Raw genomic sequence first — 27,844 nt, 5'->3', positions numbered from 1 at the left:
GTTTGATCATTGTGTAATGTCTTGTGACCTTCTTTATTTTAAAATCTGTTTTATCTACTATGAGTATTGCTACTCCTGCTTTTCTATAATTTCCATTTGCATGTAATATTTTATTCCGTCCCCTCACTTTAAGTCTATATGTGTCCTTATGTCTGAATTGGGTCTCCTGTAGACAGCATATATATGGGTCTTGTGCTTTTTTTTTTTTTTTTTTTTTTTTTTGGTCTTTTTGTCTTTTCTAGGGCCGCTCCTGTGGCATATGGAGGTCCCCAGGCTAGGGGATCAATTGGAGCTGTAGCCACTGGCCTACGCCAGAGCCACAGCAACACGGATCCGAGCCGCATCTGCGACCTACACCACAGCTCATGGCAACACCGGATCCTCAACCCACTGAGCAAGGCCAGGGATCGAACCCGCAACCTCATGGTTCCTAGTCAGATTCGTTAACCACTGCGCCACAACGGGAACTCCTGGGTCTTGCTTTTGAATCCATTCAGCTAGTCTTCTTCTTTTAGTTGGAGCATTTAATCCATTTATATTCAATGTAATTATGGATAAGTATGTATTTATTGTCACTTACTTAAAATTATTTTGAGGGATTTCTGTTTTGGGTCTCCCCCCACCCCTTCCTCATTTTGTTGTCTTTTCTTGCAATTTGCTTACCATGTTTGACTTGGCATAGAGGGGCACTACCTGGATATAATAAAAGTCATTTATGACAAACCACAGCTAATATCATTCTCAATGGTGAAAATGTGAGAGCATTTCCACTAAGTTCAGGAACAAGACAAGGATGTCCTCTTTTGCCAGTGTTATTCCACACAGTCTTGGAAGTCCTAGTCATGGCAATCAGAAAATAAAAAGAAATAAAATGAATCCACATTGGAAAAAAAGAAGTAAATCTATCATTGTTTGTAGCTGACATGATTCTCTACCTAGAAAATCCTAAAGACATTACCAGAAAACTAGTAGATCTCATCAACGAATTTGGTAAAGTTACAGGATACAAAATCAATACACAGAAATCAACTGCATTGCTATATACTAACAATGAAAGATTAGTATAGGAAGAGAAATTAGGGAAACAATCCCATTTACCATTGTATCAAAAAGATAAAAGACCAGGAATAAACCCACCTAAAGAGACAAAAGACCTGTACTCTGAAAACTATAAGACACTGATGAAAAAAAAAATCAAAGAAGACACAAATAGATGGAAAATATACTCTTTGACTGGAGGAATCAATATTGTCAAAATGACAATGCTACCTAAGGCAATCTACAAATTCAATGCATCCCTATCAAATTACCAATGACATTCTCTACAGAACTAAAACAAAATATTTTAAAACGTGTATGGAACCCTGAATAGCCAAAGCAATATTGAAAAGAAAAAAACGGAACTGGAGGAATCAGGCTCCCTGACTTCAGACTCTACTACAAAGCTACTGTCATCAAAACAGTATGGTACTGGCACAAAAACAGAAATATAGGTCAATAGAATAAGATAGAAAGCCCAGAAATAAACCCAACACCTATGGTCAGTTAATCTATGACAAAGGAGGCAAGAACATACAATGGAGGAAAGATATAGTCCCTTCAATAAATGGTCCTGGGAAAACTGGACAACTAACTGCATGTAAGAGAATGAAATTAGAACCTTGTCTAACACCATACACAAAAATAAACTCAAAATGGATTAAAGTCCTAAATGTAAGGCCAGACACAATAAAACTCCTAAGAAAAACATAGGCAGAATGCTCTTTGACATAAATCACAGCAACATCTTGTTTGGCCCATCTCCTAGAATAAAGACAATAAAGATACAAATAAACCAATGGGAACTAATTAAACTCAAATGCTTCTTCACAGCAAAGGAAACCATTTAAAAAAATGAAAAGACAACCCACAGAATAGGAGAACATTTTGCAAATGATTCAACTGACAAAGGTTTAATCTCCAAAATATACAAACAACTCAACAACAAAAAAAGAAACAACCCAATTGAAAAATAGGCAAAATACCTAAATACACATTTCTCCAAGAAGACAAACAGATGGCCAGGAGGCACATGAAAAAATGCTCAACATCATAATTATTAGAGAAGTGAAAATCAAAACTACAATGAGTTACCACCTCACACCAGTTAGAGTGGCCATCATTAAAAGTCAACAAATAACAAAGGCTGGAGAAGATGTGGAGAAAAGGGAACCCTCCTACACTGTTGGTGGGAATGTAAATTAGTACAACCACTGTGGAAAACATTATGAAGGTTCCTCTGAAAACTAAATATAGAACTACCATATGACCCAGCAATCCCACTCCTGGGCATATATCTGGACAAAATTTTCATTGAAAAAGATACATGCACTCCTATGTTCATCACAGCACTATTCACAATGGCCAAGACATGGAAACAACCTAAATGTCCATCAATGGATGAATGGATTAGGAAGATGTGGTACATATATGCAATGGAATACTACTCAGCCATAAAAATGGACAAAATAATGCCATTTGAGCAACATTGATGGAACTAGAGACTCTCATACTGAGTGAAGTCAGAAAGAGAAAGACAGACACCATATGGTATCACTTCTATGTGGAGTCTAAAATATGGCACAAATGATCTTCCTACAAAATGGGAAGGATCATGGACCTGGAGGACAGACTTGTGTTCACCAGGGGTGAAGGGGAGGGAGTGGGATGGAGTGGGAGTATGGCCTTAGGAGACGAAAACTGTTGCATTTGGAGTGCACAGGTAATGAGATCCTGCTGTACAGTAGAGAACTATACATCTAACTACTTGTGATGGAACATGATGGAGGGTAATATGAGAAAAAGAAATATATATATATGTACATTTATATATGTATATACATATTTGTATCATATATGTATATATATTCTATATATTATGTATGTAGAATGTATATATGTGTGTGTGTATGACTGGGTCACTTTGCTGTACAGCAGAAATTGACAGAATGTTGTAAATCAATCATAATTAAAAATTAGTAAATACTGTAGCTTTCTAATACAGTTGGAAATCAGAAAAGGTAATGCCTCCAGCTTACTCTTAATTTCTCAAGGATGCTTTGGCTATTTGGGGTCTTTTCTGGTTCCTTATAAAATTTGAGGTTTATGTATCCTTCTGCGGAAAATGACTTTGGAATTTTGATATGGATTGCACTGAATGAAATTTTTTTTTCTTTTTTGGCCACACCCAGTTTCAGGGACAGGGATTGAACCCACAACACAGCAGTAACCCAAGCTGCTGCAGTGACAATGCCAGATCCTTAACCCACTGGGCCACAAGAACTCCTGAAAGTTATTTTTTAATTGATATGAATTGACTTCAAATACCAATAACTTTTATCACTTACCCAGGTATCCTCGACTGTTTACACCTGACCACATGTGCTTTTATCAACCACTTTCTATATTTTATTTCATCATCACTCAATTTTTTCCTGACCCACCTGAGAGAGCAATTGCCTGACAAACTTCATCCTGTCCCTACATTCTCTAGGGTGATGTTCTCACAAAGACTGCCTCCCACAGAACAGACGCATTGCCCTTCAACTTAGTAAACCAGTGTGGCTATAACACAATTGCTACGTTCTTGTCCAAGTGACTACATTGTGTCCCTCCAACAAAAAAAATTTACCCATTTGCTTTATCACTGTCATTAAAGCATACAAGTGTATCTCCAAGCTATTCCTAATGTTTACTCAATCACTTGGATCCTTTCAACATGAGGGAAGCTTCTCGACAACAGAGATGTGTTCCGTTATTGCCCTCAGCCTCCAGGTGACACCCTCAGCTGTAAAATGAGGCCCTGAGCCATAAAAAGCCTGAAGCCGCTGCCTTTACCTACACTCCCCCCCTCACCCCACCCCAGCCCATCCAGCATCTGGTAGCTTCAATGGACTCTTGGCTCCCGACAGCCCCGCCAACCACTTCACAATCCAAAGCCAGAAGGGCTAGTCCAGAGTTCCTGTTGTGGCGCAGCGGAAACAAATCTGACTAGGAACCATGAGGTTGAGGGTTCAATCCCTGGCCTCGCTCAGTGGGTTAAGGATCCAGTGTTGCCATGACCTGTGGTGTAGGTCGCAGACACGGCTCAGCTCTGGCATAGGCTGGCAGCTGTAGCTCTGATTGGACCCCTAGCCTGGGAACCTCCATATGCCACAGGTGCCGCCTAAAAAGAAAAAAGAGAAAAAAAAAAAGAAGAAGGGCTAGTCCCTCTTGCCCCCCAGTCAGATCTCAAAACATCCACAAGTGACCCACAAGTGACAAAAGCATGCAGAATGGTCTTTATCATAAAATTAATACTTAATCATATCACATTCCAAGACAAAAACTGGAATGCACATTTGTAGGAGAAAACACCAGAATCGGGCAGACATAGACACATCCCTCCCCACCCACCCAGAGGGGTCAATCGCAAGGCCACCCACCCAGGCTTGTTCACAGCAGCCGCCCCCCCTCCGCCGCCACACACTCAGGCACAGTGGAGTTGCCCTGAGAGCAGTTTTCCAGGGTCAGAGCTGCCTCGAAGGAGAGGCAGGGATCGGGACAGAGGTTTCCGGAAAAGACAAGACACAAATGCCCCCTGAGGGGCAGGTGAAGGCCCTCAAACCTGCAAACAAGTGCACATTCATCCAGATGGCCTGAGTTTGCAAGATGGCTGCAGAGTTCAGGGTGGACCACAGGACAGCCTCCTGGGGCAGTGGTGGCAGAGAAACAGCCCTCTCTTCCAGGGAGGCCTCCTTGCCTTGAGTTGGAGCTGAGGAAAGTGTTTCAGTAAAAGACACTGGCATCTGGTGTATTTAAACTTCTTAATTTTTTTTTTAAGTTTTTAAATGGGAGTTCCCTGGGGCTCAGCAGGTTAAGGATCCTATGTTGTGACTGCTGTGGCTGAGGTTCCATCCCTGGCCCAGGAACATCCATGTGCAACCAAACATGAATAAATAGATAAATAAATGAAAGGAAGCCCACAGACAACACGCAGTAAGGGCAGGGCAGGCCAAGAGACCACAGAGTAGCCCTACAGGATCCCCTTCTCAGTGAGGCCAGGTGTCCTGCTGGTCCAGGCCGCCCCCACCCCCAAGATGCTCTCTGTCACCAAATGTCCCAGCACAGCAGCACAGCGTGAGGGTGGGGATCTAGACCATTCCTCTCTTCTCCCAGATTTGCACAGTGGGTGAGGCCTGGCCTGCTCTACCCCCTCCGCAAAGCTGAGATTCAGCAAGGTGGTCCCTGGGCGTGGCGCTGGTCAGCCCGCGACCCAGCTCTCTCAGGCAGGCGCAGGGGATGGGGGTTGCTGGGAGGTGGTGGCCCGCAGTGACCTCTGAAGGCACGTGAAATCTCAAGGTGGCGTCTGGAAGGACTCTTCCTCGTCGTCCTGGCACCTTGAGAGCGGTGCGTGAGTGAGGGTTGAAGAAGCCACGATCTCCCTCTGGACCTGCACATGGCAGGCGGGTACGATGCTCTTCTGGGCCTCACAGAAATCCAGGAACCGGCTCCAGAGAGGGCAGCAGCGCAGGAGCAGTCGGTCTCCTGCAAGGGGAGGGGAGGAGTCAGTGGTAGCCCCTCCCACCCACCAGGGGCGTGGTCCCAGGCCTCCCAGACCCTGCTCGGCCCTCACCGACGACCCAGAGCCCCTCCTGCGCCCGGGTGAGAGCCACGTTCACTTGGTTGGGGTCCACGAGGAAGCCCAGGGATTTTTGCAGCCAGCTCTTCGTCGGCCGCAGATCCAGGTCGCTCTCCTGGCAGGTGCGGACGGTGCTCACCAGCACGTAGCGCCACTGTCTCCCTGGGGGGGGGGGTGGCATGGTGAGGCCCCAGCTACGCACCCACCCACGCGCCACCCGCCCATCCGCCCCCGCCCCCGCCAGATGCCCCCTGCCCCAGCGCAAAACCTCACCCTGGCTCTTGGTGATGGAGCACACGGTCACCCCGGCGACGCGTGCCTCCTCAAGTCTCTTGCTGATCTCCAGCACCTGGGCGTGGTAGGGCGTGAGGATGGCCATGTCCTTGGGGTCCACCCTTCCGCTAACCAGCTGTTTGGCCAGGCAGACCTGAGGGACAAGGGGGTACCAGTGAAGCCAGCCCAGTGCCTGACCTGCCTTGGGCTCACTCACTCAGGTCTGCCTCCGCCCACAGGTAGCTCTCCCTGAGCCAGGAGGCTGACACTCACCACCAATGCTGCCTGCTCTTTGTTGACCTTGGAATTCTCCCTCCCTTCCTCTGTAGACACCACCAGGCTTTCCTCGGGGCTCTGCACATCGCCAAAGATGACAGAGCAGTTCTCTTTACCATAGCCCAGAATGCTGGGCGGCAGCCTCAGGCCCTGCCACGTCTTTAGTTTCTTTTTGTAGAATTCCATGGAGGGGAAAGCACAGATGCTTTCGTGCTGTAAGGCAAAGAGTGAGCTATGGACGGGGCCAGGCCAGTCAGTGTCCCCCACGCCCCACCACCAAGCCAAGAGCTCCAGGTACCCACCACACAGTACTGTAGGTCCAGCATAGAGGCATCCCTGCGATACCTCTGGAGCAGAGACCGGTCCAGCCCCAGGTTTTGCAGCTGCTCACTCTTGACCACAGGCCGCAGCTGCTTGTGGTCCCCAAGAAGAACCACCTGGAGGGACAGGCAGGCGTGGTCCTGTGTCATTGCCCCGCCAGAAAGCTGCCCTCCACTAGTCCCTGTGTCCCTGGGGGGAGGCCACAGCCAGTGACTTCTGCCTGGACCTCCAGCTCACCGCCTGCCTCACTCACCTTCTCGACTTGGGAGAAGCTCACCAGGGGAATGAGGGTCTCAGGCTCCGAGGCCAAGCCCGCCTCGTCCACGAGGATCTGCCGGATGTTTACGTCCCTGAGGCTGGCGGAGGCGGCGCAGGAGCATGTGCACAGGAGGACTCTGTGCCGATCCACCTCGAACTTCCGAGCCTCCTGCAGGACCTTCCTGTACCTGCGGGGAGGCCATCTGGTCACCCAGGAACGGGGGGACACACACACACACACACACACACAGCCCAAGAGACAGCTCCAGGGCTTCAGCTACTTACCATCTGAGATCATCCTGGGAGAAAGTCTCCCCATTCTGTAGCCGGGCATCAAAGGCCCTGATGTCGGCTGCATAGGGGTTGGACGCCTGCCGAATCCGGTGATGCAGGGTGATGCTCCTGTGGGGGGAAGCCTCTGTGAAGCCCTGTGTTGCCCCCCACCCCACCCCGTCGCCCCAAGTCTGGACGGCCCAGGACCCTTGCCTCCACCCAAACATAGACACGGGAGAGGCTGCACCTGAGGGTCTGGTTGGGCCTCTCCTCCTGAGGGGTCTTCTTGGGGGGTGCCCAGCTGCTCACACCAGGTACCGGGAATTCAGTGGCCTCGGCCTGCTCACCGTACACACGAAGGGGCTTCAGCTCTGCCCTCCTGCTCAGAAGCAGTTCTGAGGGCAACCAGTGTGTGTTAGTAATGGCTCTCCAGGCCCAGCAGCCCCAGGAAGACCCTCCCCCTCGTGGCTGACCCAGAGCACCTGCAAGGACATCCACCGACTTGCTGGAGGGACTGCACAACAAGAGGCAGGGGCCCCCCATCTGCTCATCCCCACCATGGGGGCCGCGGGCTGCCGCCTGCTCATTTGACTGACAGAGCCAATAGGCTATGTGGAGGCCCACTACCGTCTTCCCAGTGCCTGTGGGCAGAGTACAGGATGAGTGGAGCCCTCGCCTGCCCGCCTTCCCTGGGCAGCCCGAGCTCCAGAGCTCCCCGGAGGGGACTCCCCACCTGGTGGGCCATGGATGACCGTAAACTGTTTCTTCAGAGCTTCCCGGACAGCCGTGTTCTGGCTGGGGTTCAGCTTGTGAAGGCCTCCAGGCATGTCAAAGGCTTGCTGATCCAGAAACCTGCTGGGGGACCCTGAGAAAGGAACCAGGCCTCCCTGAGCACTGGGCCCAGTGGGGGTCGGTCGGGGGACTGGGCGTGGTCAGGTCCTGGGCGGGGCCAAGGCAGGAAGGGGTGGGGCCGGGCCGGCTGGGCTGGACCACGTGAGCTGGGGCGCGCCCGAAAGTTGAGCGGCTTCCCACTTACCATTGCCGGGGAGCTGCTGGCGCGGCGTGGGTATGGGCTGGCCCAAGGCGATGCTGATGACCAGTGGGGACGCACTCTGGAGCCGATGCACGGCTTCTTCCTTGCGGCTGGGGCCAGGTGGGGATGGAGATAGACCACGGCACGTCAGCAGGAACTTCCCGGGGCAGGAGCACTACCCCAGGGCCACTGCCCCCAAGAGAGGGAGTCCAGGGAGTTCCCACCCCATGGTTCCACACACACCCCACCTCCGGCCAATTCCAAAAAGCCACTCACAGGTCTGGAAGCTGCTTGGGCAGCACCTCGATGGTGAACCGGGCCCCGGGTCTCAGCACCTCTTCCGGAACGGGGTCCTCAGCCACGTGGTGAATGGAGAAATGCACCCACATAGGGGCCTCTTGCATGTCAGCCCAGCCCTGCTTGTGGTTCTGGTCCTCCGTCAGCCCGTGGGCCACCCAGGTGTATGTGTCAGGGTCAAAGTTCATGCCAGGGTGGCCATCGCTGGGCCCACAGAACAGGTTGCCTCGCGAGCTTGGCATGGCTGGCAGCCCCTCGAGCCGAATGCACAGATAGCAGTGGCCGAAGCTGATGTCGATACCGTGCTCGAGGAGGAAGGCTGCCTCCAGGCAGAAGGTGCCTCCCCGAAGCTGCCCCTGAGGCGTCCGCTCCGCATCCCAGGATATGGCCACATCCTGCAAAATCACGGAGTCGCTCGCCACTACCGCGTTTGTGGCCGACTCCAGGGAGCAGAACGGCTCCCATACGCGGGCGTATTCGTCCAGGTCATGGTACTGGTCCCGCCCCGCCTGGGGCACACAGCGGGAGAAGCAGTCCCCTGGCCGTTCCACGTGCTCCAGGCAAAGGCAGAAACCCGGCGCCACGGTCCACAGCTGCAGGGCCGGTGCCAGGAACCCACGCTGCAGGGTGGCACTGAACTGCACTTGCAGCGCGTCCTCGCAGCCCAGTTCCCGGGCCACCTCCACGAAGTGTCCGCATTGGCTCCGCTGCACCTGCCCCAGCTCCCGCCGCCGGGGCTCCGCGGTGCCCTGCTCCCGAACCAGGGCAGCCGCCTCCGGCAAGCGCTGTTCCTTCACCAGCCCCAGCAGCCGCTGCCACAGAGCACCATCCACCGGCCGGGTGTGTGGGTCGAGCAGGGTGCCAGGCAGTGGGGAGCACGACCCCGCCGCCTGCACTGAGTAGATGCGGCGCCGCCACACGAGCCGCCTTCGCGCCGGTCTCTCCAGTGGACGGGGGTCCTCGGCCAGCTGCAGGGAGGTGTAGAAGACAGGGCAGGGGTCCGGGAGGGTGTCGGGGTTGGCTGGGAAGAACAGCTTGAAGCAGCCGGCGCCCGCCTCCACCGCCGCCACGAAGCCCAGCTTGCTTTGCGGTTGGGTCTTGAGCCGCGCGCCCAGGTGCAGGTTGCGGACGCGGCGTTCGTACCTCCGGGAGCGCACGTGCTGGCGGGTGAAGTAATGGCAGAGCCTGATAACGTCGCCGTGGGAGTAGGCAGAGCCTCCCAGGCCCAGCGCCCGCAGGATCTGCCGCTGCAGCACCACGTCCACGTACCTGCGGATGGGTGAGGTCGCCCACGTGTACCACTCCGCCTCCAGGGCGAAGTGGGTGTTCGCCTGTTCCCTGCTCACACTGGAGGGGCCGAAGCCAGCACGGCCCAGGCCCTTGCGCCAGTCGAGGCTGGCGACAGCCAGCGAGGGGTGCACGTCGTCCGTGGTAATGAGGTCTGCCAGCCGGGTGAAGTCCCGGCTGTGGGCCGCCAGCTGGATGCACTTCCAGACGGAGGCCAGGAGGTGGAGCTGCAGGCCCGGCGTAACCTCGGAGTGGCGGTCCCGTCTGAGGTGGCTGAGCTGCAGGGACAGGGGCACCAATTTCCCGTGCTTCTTCCACATGGCTGCGAACTTGTGGTTGCTGGGTGCGAGCTGCCACCGCAGCGGCGTGTCCCTCTCCGTGGGCCCATCGGCCACCAGGAACGCGGCCACCAGGCTGTTGTACTGGACCATGTACTCCTTGATCATGATGCGGGCCTCACGGAAGCCCAGCGCGCTGTCTTCGTCCGGCTGCTCATAATGGCAGCCGTCGTGCAGGCGGCGCCGGCGCAGCACCCGGGAGAAGTGGTACGCGGCCGCCACGCAGGCGTCCAGGGAATCCAGGCGGGCGGGCAGCTCGCAGCCGGCACGCGGGTGCGACCTGATGACCTGCTCCGCCTCTTCGTAGGACATCTGGCGGTCGGAGCGGATCACGGAGGGCGCAAAGCGCAGACTCTTGAGCTGGTCGCTGCCCTTCTCCACCGTCAGGAACAGGGAGATGGTCAAGCGGTCCCTGCCGGGCAGAAGGCTGAACGCATCCTGGGAGAGGACGGCTGGCAGCATATGCACTGGCTCCTGGCCGGGGGCATAGAGTGTGCTGCCCCGCCTGCGGGCCTCCAAGTCCAGAGCTCCGTCCCTAGGCACACAGCTGGCTACGTCGGCGATGTGCACCGCCACCTCATACATGGAGCCCAGGTCTCGGACACTGAGGGCGTCGTCCAGGTCGAAGGCACCCTGGGGGTCAACGGTGAAGGTCGGGAAGCTACGGCAGTCCTCGCGGCAGCCGGGCACCCGGCTGAGCTCCTTCTGATACATCTGCAGCGCCTTGTAGACGGAGGCTGGGTCGGGTGAGGCTCCCTTAAGCCCATACTCCAGCCGCAGAATCCGGAGCCCCTGCTCCCAGGTGGTGGCCTCAGGCAACACTTTCAGGATGACGCCCAGTGGGTAGTAGAAGCGCTCACGCCACAGGATGACGCGCACCCGGAAGAACCAGTGGCGACGGGCCTCTGCGGAGAGCTGCTCATACCCCACACGCTGCACGCGGCCCTGGAGGAGGCGGTGGACGGGCACCCGCAGCCGGTCCTTCAGCCCAGGCACAAAGATCTTGGTCACAGAGCCATTGATGGGGGCCACGAGGCAGGGGTCCCACTCGTCCGCGCGGCACACAAAGACCAGCTTGCAGGGCGCCCTTTGGAGCACGCTCAGCACGCTGCCCAGCGGCAGCGGGTGGTGACCCGGTTTGATGACCTTCACCATCACCTCGTCCCCCGGGAAGGCCATTCCGCAGTGCTGGCGGCCCTTGACCTGGATGGGACCGTAGTATCCATCCTCCAGCGGTAGGGCAGTGGCCGAATCCAGAGTCTCCTGCTGGAAGGTGCAGCGGTAATAGGTCCTGGAGGGACAGTGAGGGGCATACCTTTGGAAAAACGTCTGCAGCTTGGCAGGGGGCAGGTTTACGTACTGCCGAGAAGGACATGGGGACAAGGGCCTGGAGAAGGTTCCCAGCAGCCCGTCCTCCCGGAGGGCCAGCGTCACTCTCCGGCTCCCATCCAGGAGCTCCTGCAGGATGTCGTCATCGGAGTGGAGTTCCCCAGAAGGCCAAAAGTCCTCAGGGTCCTCGCTCTCCACCCCTCTCCACACCATGGCTCTGTCCCCCGATGCCCCTTCCTTTGGAAGAGGGTGGCCACTCCCCGCTGCCACACATCGCTCTGCCTGTTGGGCCCAGCGCTGCCTCCAGACCACGCTCTGCTGGATCTGCTCCAGAGACAGGCCCTCGGGGCAGATGCTCTGATGTGCCACACACTCGCGGATGAAGCCCTTCCAGAGCCGGCTGCAGGTCCCAAAGGAGCAGAGGGCCACGGCGTCACCCACGGCCACCACCTGGGACTGGGCGTGGGTCATGACGGTGTGGAGCACACAGGCGTCCGTGAAGAACTCCGGGGCAGGTGCCCTCTGGCTCAGCAGGCTGCGGTGGTTGTGTACCGTGCTCAGCACCACCACCCGGAACGCTCGCCCTGCAAGGGGGCAGGACCACACAGTCAGGCTGGGCTGGGAGGGGAGCAGAAGATGAAGGGACCCCCTCGCTGCCCCCCAATACCGTGATCACCCACCTGGCAAGATTTCAAAGCTGCACACAGACACCTGGCCCAGGTCCCTCTTCCTCAGCTCCTGCCTCAGTGCGCTCACCTGGGTGGGGACACATGGTGGGGTCAGCAGGTCCAGGTGAGCCCTCGATGTGCAGTGAGGGTCCCCAAGATGAGACAATGTCACAGCCCCCCACCCACCCACCCACCCACACACAAGGATGGGACTGAGGCCCCACGGCCTGGTAGGTGAATACCTCAGCCCCTCATAGAAGAAGGGAAACAGACTGCGGATGTCCAGCAGGGGGCACACAGGTACACATAGGGCCACCAGGCCACAAATTTCTCCACCGGAAGCAGAGGAAGGCTATCGGGCGATGCTAGGGCTTACCTGGGCACCGCAGGACACCACACAGATGTCCTTCTGCTCCCGGAGGCCCCAGCAGTGGGGCCAGGTGTTATACACCTCCTGCACCTTCTCCACGACCTGCACAACCTCGGCTGCATTCAGCCAACTTGTCATTGACACGTCCTGCTCAGGGACACCCGCCGCGTGGCAGAAGAGGAGCGGGTAGCGGTGCGGGTGGGGGGGGATCTTGCCGCTGGCGTGGGGACGGCTGCCCGAGGCCATGGAGAAGTGGCGGGAAACAAAGCGGACGATGGCCTCGGTGGAGCGGTAGTTCTTGCATAAGATAACGCAGCTCCTCTGGGCCACGGCGGGCGCCTGCTCCCGAAAGTGCTGCAGGAGGCGGTGCAGCAGCGTGGGTCCCGCGATCCGGCCCGCGGCAGCGCTGAAGAGCCTGGGCGCCACCCGCATGTGGTCGCCGGCCAGCACCACGCGGGTGCCGGGCGTGGCGTAGCGCAGCGGGGTGAGCGCCTCCCACTCTAGCATCTGAGCCGCCTCGTCGATGAAGATGTGCGAGAAGAAGCCTGCGGGCACCCTGAGCCCGCGGGCCTGGGTTGCGCTGGCTACCACGACGCGGTGCTGCTCCAGCTCAGCCCGGGTCGGCGGACGGAAGGCCTGGCGGTCTTCAGTCAGGCAGCAGTACCGCAGCGTGACCGCGTCTGTCTGTCTTGGCGGGCAGGTCGGGTCCATCACCCGGAGAGGAATGGCCTCAGGGTGACCCCTGCTGGTGTAGGGGTGGAAATACTCCGCGATGTAGCTGTCTGCCGTGCTGGGGGGGCGGGGGGGAGAAGGGCGTGAGTGACCTCAGCCACTGTCTGCTAAAGCACCCACTGTGCGCCCAGCCATGCCCAACACCAGGAATTCAGATGAGGCAGTTGGACCTCTGCCCTGCCCCCAGCGGAGCTTAAATGTCAGCAGAGGGGAAGGGGCAGATCCACGGGGCGGTGGGGGTGGGAGGTGAAGGAGCACAGCAGGTGTCGCAGCCTGAGGCAGCCAGCAGGGCTGGAGAGGACCATTACACCCTGGGGACATGCCAGAGACCTACCCCACCCAGCTCCCTCCCCACCCCTCCCCACCGGCCCCAGTCCGCTGGGAATTAGCCCTGGGCAGAGATGGGGAGGTCCCAGGGCTGAGCAGCTCCGCTGCTGGAAACTAAGGTCTGATTTAACCAAATGGGATTTCACACTTGAGTGTAGAATCTGTTTCTTCAAAAAACACCCACTGAGATGCTAGAACTAGCCGCCCAGGCCTGCAGTGAACCAGGGAACTAGCCAGAGCCCCACCCCACAGGTCCCCTGCGGGGCCATCCCAGCAGCATGCACCCCAACCCAAGAGGCTCTGACTCACCTGTTGGTGTGTGTACAGATGAGCACCTTGGTGCCGGGCTGGCGGATCACCTCCAGAGAAGCCATGGCCAGTGCATAGGTCTTGCCTGTACCAAAGGGCCCACAGACAAGCAGTGGGGCAACAGGCCGCGTGTCCCCAGGACTGGTCCCTGCGACGATCGCCATAACCAGCTTCTGCCTGCTGTTGCCTTGCGGAGCAGGTAGAATGGGCGAGGGGCAGGGCAGGGCACAGGCTGACAGGTTCGGCAGCACCAGCCACTCTTCGGGCAGCGCATCTACTGCCTGGTGCCAGCGGGGGAAGGCCAGCGGGTCCAGCTGGAACTGGACTTCCAAGATCCTCCTGGTCTCAGGCTGCAGCCCCAGGGCCGTGCAGCAGTGAGTGGGCAGTAGCAGCCACAGTGCCTGCTCCGAGCTGGCCCGAGTCTCCACGGGCACCTCGAACACTCTGAGGTCAGGCCCAGGCACAGGGGCCACAAGGGCCGTGCTGACCATTCGGCCCAGCAGAAAGCCCTGGTCCGTGGCTAGTGCCAGGGAGTGGGGTATGGGGACCTCTCCGTACAGGGCTCCTGATGGTGGGAAGAGTGTGCCCAGGGCTGGCATCTCCAGCGCCGTCTTCAGGGACACTGGGACCCGAAAGTTCAGCCTGATAGGGAGGACATGGGTCAGCGGACCAGGGCCACAGCTCGGATGCCACCCTAAGGCCCCTGCCCGCCCACCAACCCTACTTACTTGGCCACCAGCTGCTGCTGAGCAGCCTCCTCCTGGTAGAGACGCTGGTGCAGCCTCTGACGATAGTTGGTGGGGGAGATGGGACACAGGCTGGGGCTGCCAGGACAGGACTCCAGCATCAGAGCAGGCAACTTATACTTGGCCATCAGGGCTTCCCACTTGGCTGTCCTCTCCACGCCAGGCACCACGAGGCGGTTGCGGGTGTGCCAGCGCTCCAGCTCCTCGGGGTGGCCAGGCGCTGGTGGCCCCCGGAGCTCCGGGCAGTGCACAGAGCCCAGCTGCAGTTCCAGCTTCCTCAGCAGCGCCGGCCGGCGGCCAAAGTCGAAGACCAGCCATTGCTCGAATGTGCCAAAGCAAGTACTTTGCACATGCACCACCACCTGGAACTGGGCTGGGGAGCCCGGCAGGCAGAAGCGCTCCCCCAGCGCAAAGACCTGGCCCTGGGGGAGGCCAGGGGCCACCAGTGAGAAGTCAGATCCTGGCTCCTGCTTGAGCAGAGCCACATGCAGCAGGGGCGCCTGGGGGAGAAGACTGGATGGTGAGGTGGTCCCTAGACCCTGTCCCACCCGACAGGGTCCAGGCTGATGCAAACCCCTCCCCCTTCCCTCCTGCTTCCTTGCTATGACCCAAGCAGGGTCCTCAGCTTCTTTGAACCTTTGAGCCTCGGGACTCCCTCTGCAAAATGGGGTCACTGAGTACTATGGACACTGAACAGCGATGGTGCTATGCAGCGCACTCAATGGGGACCAGCCTGGCACTAGCAGACTCACACCACGGAGCAGACCAAGGGGCTCCCTCCAGACCTCCAGATCAGACATAGGAGAGGCTGCACAGGGCAGTGCTCCAGGCCCCAGACCCCAGCTGACTGACTCAGGGCCGGGCTGACCCCTCACCTCAGAGTGGATGGTGAATGTCCAGCTGTGCTGCATTTGCTTCTCCTGGGCCTGATGCACCAGGGGCTGGTCGCAATGGATAGACACGCCGTCAAGGGTCTCAGCCAGCTGCACAGGGAATCCCAGGGTCAGCAGGGCAGCCTCAGCCACAGCCCAGCCCCCACCCACTCTCCAGACCCCCGCTTACCACCAGGACCTGACTGCTGCTCCGCTGGTACTCAGCCAACAGCCGCGCCTGGTAAGGCACCAGCCCATCCCTCCAGGCTGCCTGCTCCCTCAGCGCCACGGTCCTGGCCCGCTGGGTCCACTCCTGCAGCTCCGGTTCTGAATGTGCCTTGGTGCACATGTCCCCAAATTCACAGAGGTCAGGCCTGGGGAGGGTGGGGGACAGGGAGGGTCCATTCAGCAGGCCAGAAGGGGCCCCTCAGCCCCACAATGGCCGGTGGGGGAGTGGGGAACAGATTCTAGACCTAGGCCAGGCGGGCACACGGAGCTCCTCCATGTTCACCCAAGCCGCCTCCATCCACCTCCCTTCCCCACCCCTCAGAGGCTGGGGAGGTGCCAGCTGCAGAGTGGACAGGGAACCCGGGTTCCATTTGAAGGTGCATCTCCTGCCCCAGGGCCCACAGCACCGTCCTTACCTTGGGCAGCGCTCCAGCGTGGAGAGCCCAGCAGGTGGGCTGCGGTGCTTCCTGGGCACCGCCCAGGAGTCTAAGGCCAGCATCTGTGCATGCTCCAGGGAGAAGCAGTGGTTCTCGAAGGCCTCCTGGGAGCAGCAGGTGACCAGGCAGGCATGGCAGTACAGCCGGACCTCAGAGGACTGGCCCTGGGGGTCTGTGTGCCAGTCCTCCATGAGGGCAGAGGGTTTGAGCAGGTCCTCCCGGTGGAACCTCCTCTCCTCCGCCCTCCACACGGCCATCTCCACTGTGCTGTGGGCGTCGTGGCAACGGGACGCTCCCTGGCGGCAGGGCCACCCTAGCCCCACAAACTTGCAGCAGGCCTGCCGCTGGCGGGTTGAGCGATGTTCCCGCACTTCCACGACTTGCTGCTTGTGGCGGCCCTCCGTGCTCACGTGGGCCAGGAGAGAAGGGCAGTCTCCATGCTGAGGGCACCGGCCCCTGGAGTCCACTGGGCAGAGGTGCGGGGGGCGGCGCCGGAAGCAAGGAGCGCAGAGATGCAGGAAGTGGCCCCCAAACTCCGCGCGGATGGCATCGGCCACGGAGCGCTGGGCGCCCCCTCCCTGCACCTGGGTCTTCAGCCACAGATGGCTGACGTTGTGCTCGCGCTCAAAGATCCAGACCAGCGCTTCCTCGGGACTCCTAGCAAAGGTGCACTGGTTATGGTGGCGCCGGCAGCCGAGCCCTGGGCTGTAGTAGCGGCAGATCGTGTAGCGCGCTGGCCGCGGGAAGGTGGGAGGGCGGTCCACCTTGCGCCAGAGGCTGCTCTTGGCGGCAGGCTTGAAGCGGGCCAGCAGGATCTCACAAGGGCAGGTGTGCTCCACCCTGCGCAGGAGGTAGGTACTCTCATTAACAGGCTGGGTGCAGCGGGAGCAGCCCAGACACAGGTCCACCTGGGCGAACAGACTGGCCAGAGATGGTTCCTCCGTGGGTAATGGGCTGGACCCTGGCAATGCCATCTCTGGCGCTGGCCTGGCTCTGCAGGTATCTGAGGCTTGGCTGGTCCTCTGGGGCTGTTCGCCCACGATGAGAAATCTGGGAGGAGAGGAACAGGGAGCACGGTCAGGAGAGCCACACCCGGGGCAGCCCCCTCCCCAAAGGAGCAAGGTCAGGATAGCCAGGTGTCTCTCTGCCTCTTGGGATCTCCCTGCAGCCCCACAAGAGTTGTGCCGTGGGCGAGTCCCTCCGTCTCTGCATGGAATTCAAATCTTAACCCACTCAGGGTGCCCGCCACTGGGGAGAATGTGACCCTGGGCAGTTTGCCAAAGACCCTGAAGGTTTGGGGGAGAGACACACAGAAAAGCAGTGCGAGGAAAGTGCTCCCAGGAGAGCAGGTGGGGCAGCCCCAGGCCAGAAGAGCCTCCCATGGTGGGCGGAGGAAGGGTACAAGCTGGGGTGGCCCCCACCTAGGAAAGAGCCCTTTTCTTCAATATCACCAGCCAGTCCAGGTGAGAGGGGACCTGCCCTCTGACCTGGGGAGGCTCTGAAGTTATTACCACCCCCTTAAAATGCACCCAAAATGTTTGGCCTGTGCTGGGTGGACAGAGAAAACATCCATTCTAGGCAGCAGGAATTGCTGGGAGTATCTTGCAGGTGAATCACACCTAACCCCCCCACCCCCATCATTCTTGTACCCACCCCCATCATTCCTGTGGAGGTGAGGTGCCACCTTCAGCCACCCTTGAACAAAGTGAGCTACCCTGGTCACAGACAAAGGCTTGGCAGCTGCTGGCAGCAAAGCACAGGATCCCCCACTATTACCGGACGTGACCCCAAGAAGCCTCACCTCCTAGACTGTAGAGACCCCTCAAACACTGGATAGGGCCAGCCTGTGTAACCAGCAGATGGTCAACGTTTATTCCTGTTTGAAGCCACCAGGTTTTAGGGTGATTTCTCACACTGCAGTAGAGACTGATAAACCCAAACCAACCCTCAAGCAGGAAGTGCCTCTTGGTGGGAAGGGCAGTAGTGGAATGTCCCAGTAAGTCAATAAGCGGGCTGAGGACCCCAGGATCTCACTCCAGGAGCCTCATACAAACATTAAGCAGGAGGAAAACATTCCAAAAAGAAAGGCAGCAAAAGATCAGCTTCCTAAGAAACATGCAAGAAAACTGAAATATCCCTGAGACCCACCACGGAACTGAAAACGGAACGGCTGGAGAGATATGGCACACTGGTGACGTCAGTTCTTCCTCCATTTATCTAGGAATTTAGTGCAATCCCCATAAAAGATATTAAGAGGAATTAGAGGACAGATAAGCTGATTTTTTTTTTTTGCCACACCCATTGCATTTGGAAATTCCCAGGCCAGGGATCAAATTGGAGCCACAGCTGCAGCAATGCCCACATCCTTAACCCACTGCACCAGGACTTCTGGTGGGAAGGGGGGGCAAGTGGGTCCCAGCCAGGGGATCAACACCATGCCTCCACAGGGACACAGTGGGAACTCCAAAACATAGGTCATTTGGAAAAGCTCAATATAAACAAACAAGAATGGGCGTGAAAGAGTTCCCTTGTGGCTCAGTGATTAACAAATCCAACTATGAACCATGAGGATGCAGGTTCGATCCCTGACCTTGCTCAGTGGGTTAAGGATCCGGCATTGCCTGAGCTGTGGTGTAGGTCACAGACGTGGATCAGATCCTGCGTTGCTGTGGCGTATGTGGCAGGTATAGCTCCAATGAGACCCCTAGCCTGGGAACCTCCATATGCTACAGGTGCAGGGACCCCCCCCCCCAAAAAAAAGAAAAGAATGAGCATGAAACTTCCTACACAGAGTACTAGGAAACGGAAAAAAAAGAGCACTCCCAAACTCAGCATTATCCTGGTGCCAAAGCACAGAACAGAAAATTACAGACCAATATCCCTGATGAAAATAGATGCCACAATTAACACACTATTAGCAAACCGAATTCAGAAGCACACTAAAAACACCCCGTAAGTAAAAGGGATAAACCTCAGCAGATATAATAAGGGACACGTGCGACAAGCCAGCAGCGAACATCATACTCAATGGTGAAGGTTAAAGGCTTTTCTTTCCTTTTAAGATTAACACACACACCAAAAAGAAAAATACATATATATCAATGGAACAGTATAGAAAGCATACAAAGAAACCCACTCGCCTATGGTCAGTTAATCTAGGGCAACGGCGACAATACACAATGAAAAAAGACAGTCTCTTCATTCAGTGGTGCTGGGGAAACCAGACAGCGACATGGAAAAGAACGACACTAGAATATTGTCTAGGAGTTCCTTTGTGGCAAAGTGGATTAAGGATCAAGCATTGTCACTGCAACAGCTCTGACTGGGAACTTCCTCATGCTTCAGGCAAGGCAAAAAAAAAAAAAAAAAGGAAATTCTCTAGCACCATACACAAAAATAAACTCAAAAGGGATTAAAGACCTAAATGTAAGATGAGATACTATGAAAGTCCTAGCGAGGAGTGGCTGTGGTGTAAGCCTGGCATCCCTAGCCCCCTAGCCCCCTAGCCCCCCAGCCCCCCAGCCCCCCAGCCCCCCCAGCCCCCTAGCCCCCTAGCCCCCTAGCCCCCTAGCCCCCTAGCCCCCTAGCCCAGCCCCCTAGCCCCCTAGCCCCCTAGCCCCCTAGCCCCCTAGCCCCTAGCCCCCTAGCCCCCTAGCCCCCTAGCCCCCTAGCCCCCTAGCCCGGGAACTTCCATATTGCTGGAACATGTGACTATAAAAAAAAAAAAAAAAAAAAGGGAAAACTGGATAGAAACAAAAAGTGGATTAGCGTTTGCCAGAGGCTGGAGGGCCACACATGCACACACAGCCCTTCTCTGGCTGGAGTGATGACACCTTTGTCCTCTGGCCCAGCAGGCATTAGATGCTGAGGGCCAATTTCATCATCTCCAGCAGGAATTCTTCCCTAAACTCCAGTCCTCCGCCTCTTCAGCCCTTTCCCCTACATCCATCAGCAAATGGAGCCAGAAGCCAGAAGCCAGATGCCGCATCACAGCCCCAAGGACCCTAAGGCAGCCTCCCAGCTGGCTCCCTTCAACCACCTCCCTCCCTATGACAAACAGCCGTCGTTTCAAACCTCTGCTCCGGAATAAACAGAAGGGCTGACGTAGGCAACCATCACAGGGGTAAGTGAAGCAGGACGTCACATGTGTAGTCTCAAACCGTCTCCAAGAGACCTACTGCTTACAAAGGAAAAGGAAGCCCTCGGGAGTTCCAAGAGACAGGACAGCCCGAACCCCAGCAGGACACACCCGGGGGTCACCAGCCCCCAAATGCAGACTTTAACTCATCGCAAGAAACGCCACAGACTCTCAGAATGTCCAGGTGAAAGATGAAGGCTGAGGGAGACACGGTTCTAGGCCCAGCGGGGAGGGATGACCAAAAGCGGACCAGAACGCATCCCGCGTTCCTGGAGGGGATTTGGTCAGGATAACAGGTATACACACAGAGGAAAGGAGACACTGATCGGAGTACGGGGTAGGCCTCAGAAACAGCCTTGCATCGGTGCGGAACCTCTTTGGGTTAATTACTGACCAAGCACGCGTTCTTCCATGCCCACGTGAAGTGCTTCTTCCATGCCCACGTGAAGTGCGAGGGGTAAAAGGCATGGTATCTGCCGCTGACTCTCAGACCACCCAGGAATTAAAGCTCATGCTACGTCTCCATAGTGCATATATAGAGAGAGGTTCTTGGCAATTTTTGCAATTTCAGTGTACATTTGAAATTGTGTTGCATAAAAACTAAACAAAGCAACTGCAGAGGGAGGCCCTGGTAAAATCAGACTTCCTTGCCCAGGTGACAAAGCTTTCCCTCGGCTGCCCAAAACCATGGGAAAAGCCCCAGATACCCTCACCAGTATCATCTCCCCGATCCTGGGGCCCAGGGCTGCTTACCTCCAAAGCGGATCTGACCCTTGGCTCCTACCACGCGGGCACCGATGCGGACACGGATATGGCAACGCGCGGATGTGGCTCCGCTCCTCCGATGCGACTCTGCTCGGGCTCCTAAGTGGATCTGACCCTCAGTTGGTCCCAGCACTCAAAGCCTCCACCAGCCCCAGCGGAATTTAAGGGCCGTCAAGAACCCTCCCAAGGTCACACCCAGGGACCCTCCCAGCCGGAGAGAAGCTCATAATCTGGTCCCAGAACAAGCAGGCTGAGTCCCTGGGTGGGAGGGTCCCAGACGTCAGCGTTCCAGGAGGGTCCCGGCTTAGCCAGTGGGAGGGGCATGGCCATGAGGCCCCCTTAGAGTCTGCCCTTCCCCGGGGGCCCATGGGGAGAGCTTCATGGGGGCTGCATCCCACCGAGAACGGAGGTTGGGGTGGGGAATGCAACCACAGGGTCTCCCCTCATTGAGGGTCTACACCCAGGCTCTCCCCAGCTGCTCTTTCCCCATCTCAGCTCCACAACATCGCTTCACTGTGGGTTCTCACCTCCACCCGTGCACCCCCACCCTATGCTCGGAACCCTGTCTGGAGCCCCCAGGACCAGCCCCTGGGCGGAGGACGATCCTGGGGGATCCCCAACCTCTCTTCCACCCAGGGGGCCGGCCCCACCCCACCCTGCCCCAGCTGCTTGCTCTAGATCAGACCTCACCCTCCCTGAGGCCCTGAGGTCGGATGGCACCTCCAGGACAGCACCTCCGTGGACTGGATGGCTCCTCCTCTGGAGGCCAGGCCTACTCATCCGAAATCCTGTGCCCACTCCTCCCACCCCACTCCCCCGGCCCCCGCAGCACTCCCGCCCCTGTGGGTGCCTCTCAAGGATGGCCCAAGGGAGGAACTCCATCAAGACTGAGGAAGGGCGGGGTGGGCAGGGCATCTCGGAGTCCTGAGGACTGTCTGCACTGCCCACAGGGCAGGGGGCCTCTCTGACCGGAGTCTGGTGATCTGGAGCGGCCGCAGCCCCGCTGACCCGGCCGTCCCTCCTGCAGCTGCTCTCCCAGAGCCAAGGTCATCACCCACATGCCCTGTCTGGTGGGCTGCACCTCGGTCCTGCTGCACACCCTGACCCACCACGTAGACTTGAGGCCAGAGTCCCGTTGGGGCTTCTGAGCCCAGAGCCTGGGTCCTCCCTCAAAACACAGGCATGGCTTGCTCCTGATGCCAGAGGTTCAAGTCCACACTCCTGGCCTCCAGGGGAAGACTTCCTGCCACCTCCCAAGGGAAGGTCCACTCCTGGCCACAGCTAGGTACCTCCAAGACCCGCAGCCATGGAAGGGGATTGATTGTAGATGGAGCCTTTTCTGCGTGGCAGACCCCAGGCTGCTGGCAGACCCCAGGCTGCTGGCAGACCCTAGGCTGCTGGGCGTAAGTTCCTGCCTGGGGACTTATCTCCCTCATGTTCTATCACAAGTGGTTGGATATGGTTCCCTGAGCTGTACAGCAGGTCCTCATTGCTCATCCATTTCAAATGTAATAGTTTGCCTCTGCCAAGCCCAAACTTCCCATCTATCCTCCTTCCCCCCCCCTTCCCCTTGGCAACCACAAGTCTGTTCTCTATGTCTGAGTCTGTTTCTGGTCTGTAGACAGGTTCATTTGTGCCATACTTTAGATTCCGGATATAAGTCATATGGTATTTGTCTTTCTCTCTGACTTACTTCACTTAGTATGAGAATCTCTAATTCCATCCATGTTGCTGCAAATGGCATTATTTTGTTCTTTTTTATGGCTGAGGAGTATTCCATTGTGTATATAGACCACATCTTCTTCATCCATTCATCTGTTGATGGACATTCAGGTTGTTTCTAGATCTTGGCTATTGTGAATAGTGCTGCAATGAACATAGTGGTGCATGTATCTTTGTGAATGAAAGTTTTGTCTGGAGAGTTGCAAATTCTGGGGCCAGTATTCTCTGCTCTCTCATCCTGAGCCTCCTTCAGATGCACCATCAGTGGAGGGGGAGTGGCTACAGCAGCTGACTGCTGGATGACTGGCATTCTGTTCCCCTCCTGAGTTCCTCAGGGCTCACCTACGGAACCATGGGGAGGCCAGAATGTGATGGCTCGATGGCTGCAGCATCCTTTGTTTACTGATGTGGTCGGAACATTTCTTCTTCACATAGGATGGTGGGGGGAGGCCTTCTCCCCTAAGTTAAATGAGGGAAAGCAAAACCTTCTAACGTAGGGGAATGAGTGTGTCAGCCTTTTGATATCATTGAGGAGGCACTCAATTCTTCAGAAAATTAAAAGCCACTGTCCTTGTTTTGTAAATCTAGTCTTGGGAGTTCCCATTGTGTCTCAGCGACAACAAACCCTTCTAGTATCCATGAGCATGCAGGTTTGATCCCTGGCCTCACTCAGTAGGTTAAGGATCCAGCGTTGCCATGAGCTTTGGTGTAGGTATCAACCACTGCTCAGATCCAGCATTGCTGTGGCTGTGACATAGCCTGGCATCTGCAGCTCCTATTTGACCCCTAGCCTGGGAACTTCCATATGCCGTGAAAAAAAAAAAAAAAAAAAAAACTAGTCTTGACAGGACCAAAGGTATGTCTCCATAAATAATTCAAAGCCCATCAACTCTTACTACAATCAAAACTTCCCCTATCTATTTTAAGAGGCTTGTAAGTATTGAAAAAAAAATTTGTTTCTGGCCTGAAGTAAACAAAGTCACCCCAGGAGGAACTAGCCTTTCTCCTCCTATGTCTCTGAGATGCTTTGGAGAAGGTAGGCTGGTACAGTCACTATGGAAAACAGTATGGAAGTTCCTCAGAAAACTAAATGTAGAACTACCATGTCATCCAGCCATCCCATTCCTGGGCATGTACCCAGACAAAACTTTCATTCCAAAAGACACATGCACCCCTATGTTCATTGTAGCACTATTCACAATAGCCAAGACATGGAAACAACCTAAATGTCCATCATCAGATAAATGGATGAAGACAATGTGGTACATATACACAATGGAATACTACTCAGCCATAAAAAAGACAAAATAATGCCATTTGCAGCAACATGGATGGAACTAGAGATTCTCAGACTAAGTGAAGTCAGCCAGAAAGAGAAAAAATACCATATGATATTGGAACCATGTACAGACCCTAAATCTTTTGCATTTTGAAGTAAAAGGCCTTTCCTTTAACTTCCCAGGCCTCCCCTCAGTTGCCAAAGGCTGACTCCAGAGTTAATGGTTAGGAAATATTGTTACAGCTAAAAACAAGTTAAAACAAGTCTCACGAGGTAATGCCCACCCTCGGCCCACTCACTTACTACTAATGGTTACTTTCTTTTTTTTTTTTTTTTTTTTTTTTTGTCTTTTTGCCTTTTTGCCTTTTCTAGGGCCGCTTCCGTGGCATATGAAGGTTCCCAGACTAGGGGTCGAATCGAAGCTGTAGCCGCCCACCTACACCAGAGCCACAGCCACTCGGGTTCCAAGCCGCACCTGCCACCTACAGGTCCCGGCAACGCCGGATCCTTCACACATGGAGCAAGGCCAGGGATCGAACCCGCAACCTCGTGGTTCCTAGTCGGATTCGTTCACCACTGCGCCACAACGGGAACTCCACTGATGGTTCCTTTCCGGTTAGAGCTCTAGGGCACCTGGCATCTGGCTTTTCACGATGGTCTCTTTCTTGATTAACTGCTCTCTTTTACTCATGGTTGCTTTCCGGTTAGGGCTCTAGGGCAGCTAGTGTTTGCTTCTACAATTGAAACCCTCCCGACACCCTCCCCAGAAGCAATCTTCATTCCAGAGAGAAGGTCAAGAAACAACAACCTGAGGACAACCAGGAACCAACGCCGGGCCGGCTATCCCTGGCTTTGACTACTCTGAAGTGATCCATGGAGGAAGAATAATGCAGACACCTTAATCAATAAGCCTGTCTTCTGAGCCAAACCTATCAAAGCCCTTGCTGTCCCCTCTCAAGACGGGACGTCGTTTTGAGGCACTTGCCTGCTGGGTCCTCCTTTGCCTGGCAACGCAGTAAAGCTGTTCTTTCTCTTCCTCAGAACTCTGTCTCTGAGACGTCATTGGTGCCGGTGTGCAGAGCGCGCATTTTCGGTGCAATATCACTTATATATGAAATCTAACACACGGCACACATGAACCTATCTTCCAAAGAGAAACAGACACATGGACAAAGAGAGCAGACTTGTGGTGGCCACGGGGGAAGAGAGAGGGAGAGGGATGGACAGGGATTTGAGGGTTGGGAGATGCAAGTCTTACATTTAGACTGGATAAGCAGTGAGGTTCTACTGTACCACATGGGGAACTATATCCAGCCTCTTGGCACAAATCATGATGGAAAATAGTATGAGAAAAAGCCGTATATATGTGGCTGGATCACTCTGCTGTACAACAGAAATTGACACAACCCTGTAAATCAACTATACCCTAACAAAAAAATTTTTAAAGGGACATCAGACCAAGTCACCATCCAAAAGGGAAGTTGTGAGTCATTTCTCTCAAAAGCCAATAAGTCAAGCTGACCACAAAACAGAGACGTATATAGAAATACCCAACAGCAGCACTGATAAGTTTGACCCAGTGCTACAAAACCCACTCGGCCGAGAGAAAAGACACATTTTGTTTTCAGGCGCACAGGGCCATGTACAAGAACTGAGGTGGTGTGGGCACCAGTGAGGTGGTGGACCTCAGGCAGGGGTGTATGGTGGCTGGAGGGACGCTAGGGACATGGAGACCACACGGCAGAGGGTGCAGTCCCTCTCCAGGACTTTTGGCATCTGGCCTCCCAACACTCGCCCGGTGAGCTCTGCTGCATACAGATGGCCCTGTCTTCTGAGCCAAACCTCTAAAACCCTCGGACTCCTGGGCCAGCTCTGCCCATGAGGCATGCTCTGTGACTCTGGGGGAGGAATTTGCTTACAGTGGACTATACTCTCTGTGTCCCAGCCCCTGGGAGGTATTTTGGAGGCATGAAAAAGCACGGGGTGTTGCCAAGGGGAAAAGAGTGGGATAGATGGGGAGTCTGCGGTTAGAAGATGCAAACTATTGCATTTAGAATGGATAAGCGCTGGGGTCCTGCTCCCTACGGCACAGAGAGTTCTGTCTGGTCTCTTGGAATAGAACATGATGAAAGATAATACACATTTAAGAAACCATGTGTATACGGCCCAAAGGAACTGTTCCACAGAAAAGAAAAGCATGGGCTTGGAGAACAGACTTGTGGTTGCCAAGGGGGAGGGGGAGGGAGTGGGAGGGACTGGAAGTCCAAGGTTAACAGATGCAGACTCTTGCCTTTGGAGTGGCTGAGCAATGAGATCCTGCCGTGTAGCACTGGGAACTGTGTCTAATCACTTCTGATGAATCTACACATGTATGTGTAGCTGGGTCAACACGCTGTACAGTAGAAATTGACAGAACCCTGTAAACCAGCTATAATGAAAAAATAAAATAAAATAAAATAAATAACAATAATGTATACATATGTATGACTGTGTCACTTTATTGGCCCAGAAATTGGCACAATATTGTAAACTGGCTAGACTTTAATTTTTTTAGAAAAGAAAAAGGGGAAAGGAAAAGCACTGAGGAACAGGCCCAACTGGAAATATAATCAAAGAAGCCATTGCTGCACAAGTGTCCTTTTTTTTTTCCTTTAATTTAATTTTATTGGAGGGAGTTCCTGTTGTGGCTCAGTGGCTTAAGAACCTGACTAGTGTCCATGAGGATGCAGGTTCAATCCCCAGCCTTGCTCAGTGGGTGAAGAATCCTGTGTTGCCACAGACAGTGTAGGTTACAGAAGTGGCTCAGATCTGGCATTGCCATGGCTGTGGCATAGGCTGGCAGCTGAAGTTTTTTTTTTTCCCCCTTTCAGGATTAATCATTACTTTAATGAAATCTCTGAATCTGCTCTAAGAAATAAGTCCTACATTGGAATTCCCGTCATGGCACAGCAGAAACGAATCCGACTAGGAACAATGAGGTTTTGGGTTTGATCCCTGGCCTTGCTCAGTGGGTTGAGGATTCATTGTTGCCGTGGGCTGTGGTGTGGGTCGCAGACGGTGCTCAGATCTGGCATTGCTGTGGCTTTGGCGTAGGCTGGCGGCTACAGCTCCAATTCGACCCCTAGCCTGGGAATCTCCATGTGCTGCAGGTGAAGCCCTAAAAAGGCCAAAAAAAAAAAAAAAAAAGGAAAGAAAGAAGTCCTATAAATATTACTTTCCTTTATAAAGAGTTTGGATTATATTCAAACCAGCAAAATGGAGAATATCATTGATTAAATTGAAATTGTTAACATTTCCAAAGTGATTTGGGGACCACCTTTACTCATTCCCTTCAAATTAACATCGAAGACAAAAAAGCGTACAAAGATTTTATTCATCATTTCTTCAGGCAATTCATCTTAGATTGGTTTCTATGGTTTCGTTAAAAAAAAAAAAAAAAAAAAAAAAAAAAACCGGTAACAGAAAAGTACCTGTGACGTAAAATGAAAGGTTTCTTTTGAAGTCGTGTTTTATGCCAAGACTGTCGAAGTATGGTTTTCTCGGCACCCGATGAAGATTCTTATGAATGATCTCCATGTTTTTCCCTCCTTTCTGTATTTCCCAGATTCTCCATAGTCACGATGAATTACTCTTGCAATCCGGAAAAGGGTTTTTACGGTCTCATTACATTTGGGCGATTGTGGCTGTAACATGGTGCCTGACCATTGTCAATCCCCTTGCACTTTCCACGTGGCATCCAGTCGTCATTTCCTCAACGACTGCAGTCTGCAGACTTTATTGACCAACTGGGACCAGACGACATGTATGGTGACCACACTGGTGCCTCCCTCTCTCCATCCAGAACGACAAGCAAAGTCGGCCGAGCATACCCTGACAAGCAACCTTTTAAAGGTCATTGTTAAAACGG

General features: G+C 54.7%; 1 protein-coding gene across 1 annotated transcript; it reads right to left on the bottom strand.

Annotated features, from left to right (window-relative positions):
- On the bottom strand, positions 4,449-20,608 carry HELZ2 (helicase with zinc finger 2). The gene is made up of 21 exons (XM_003127476.4): positions 20,566-20,608; positions 17,835-17,877; positions 16,013-17,083; positions 15,559-15,742; positions 15,372-15,479; positions 14,479-14,996; positions 13,751-14,392; positions 12,389-13,172; positions 12,025-12,100; positions 8,370-11,928; positions 8,097-8,203; positions 7,794-7,925; positions 7,543-7,701; positions 7,308-7,455; positions 7,073-7,189; positions 6,783-6,975; positions 6,511-6,645; positions 6,206-6,421; positions 5,933-6,086; positions 5,654-5,821; positions 4,449-5,565 (listed from the first exon to the last, which is right to left on the bottom strand). The coding sequence occupies exons 1-21, from the start codon at positions 20,606-20,608 to the stop codon at positions 5,375-5,377; spliced, it is 8,748 nt and encodes a 2,915-aa protein (XP_003127524.2). The 3' UTR covers positions 4,449-5,374.

This window comes from Sus scrofa, chromosome 6, assembly GCF_000003025.6.
Source record: "Sus scrofa isolate TJ Tabasco breed Duroc chromosome 6, Sscrofa11.1, whole genome shotgun sequence".
NCBI classification, from domain to species: Eukaryota; Metazoa; Chordata; class Mammalia; order Artiodactyla; family Suidae; genus Sus; species Sus scrofa.
This window is presented reverse-complemented; position numbering and strand designations above follow the sequence as displayed.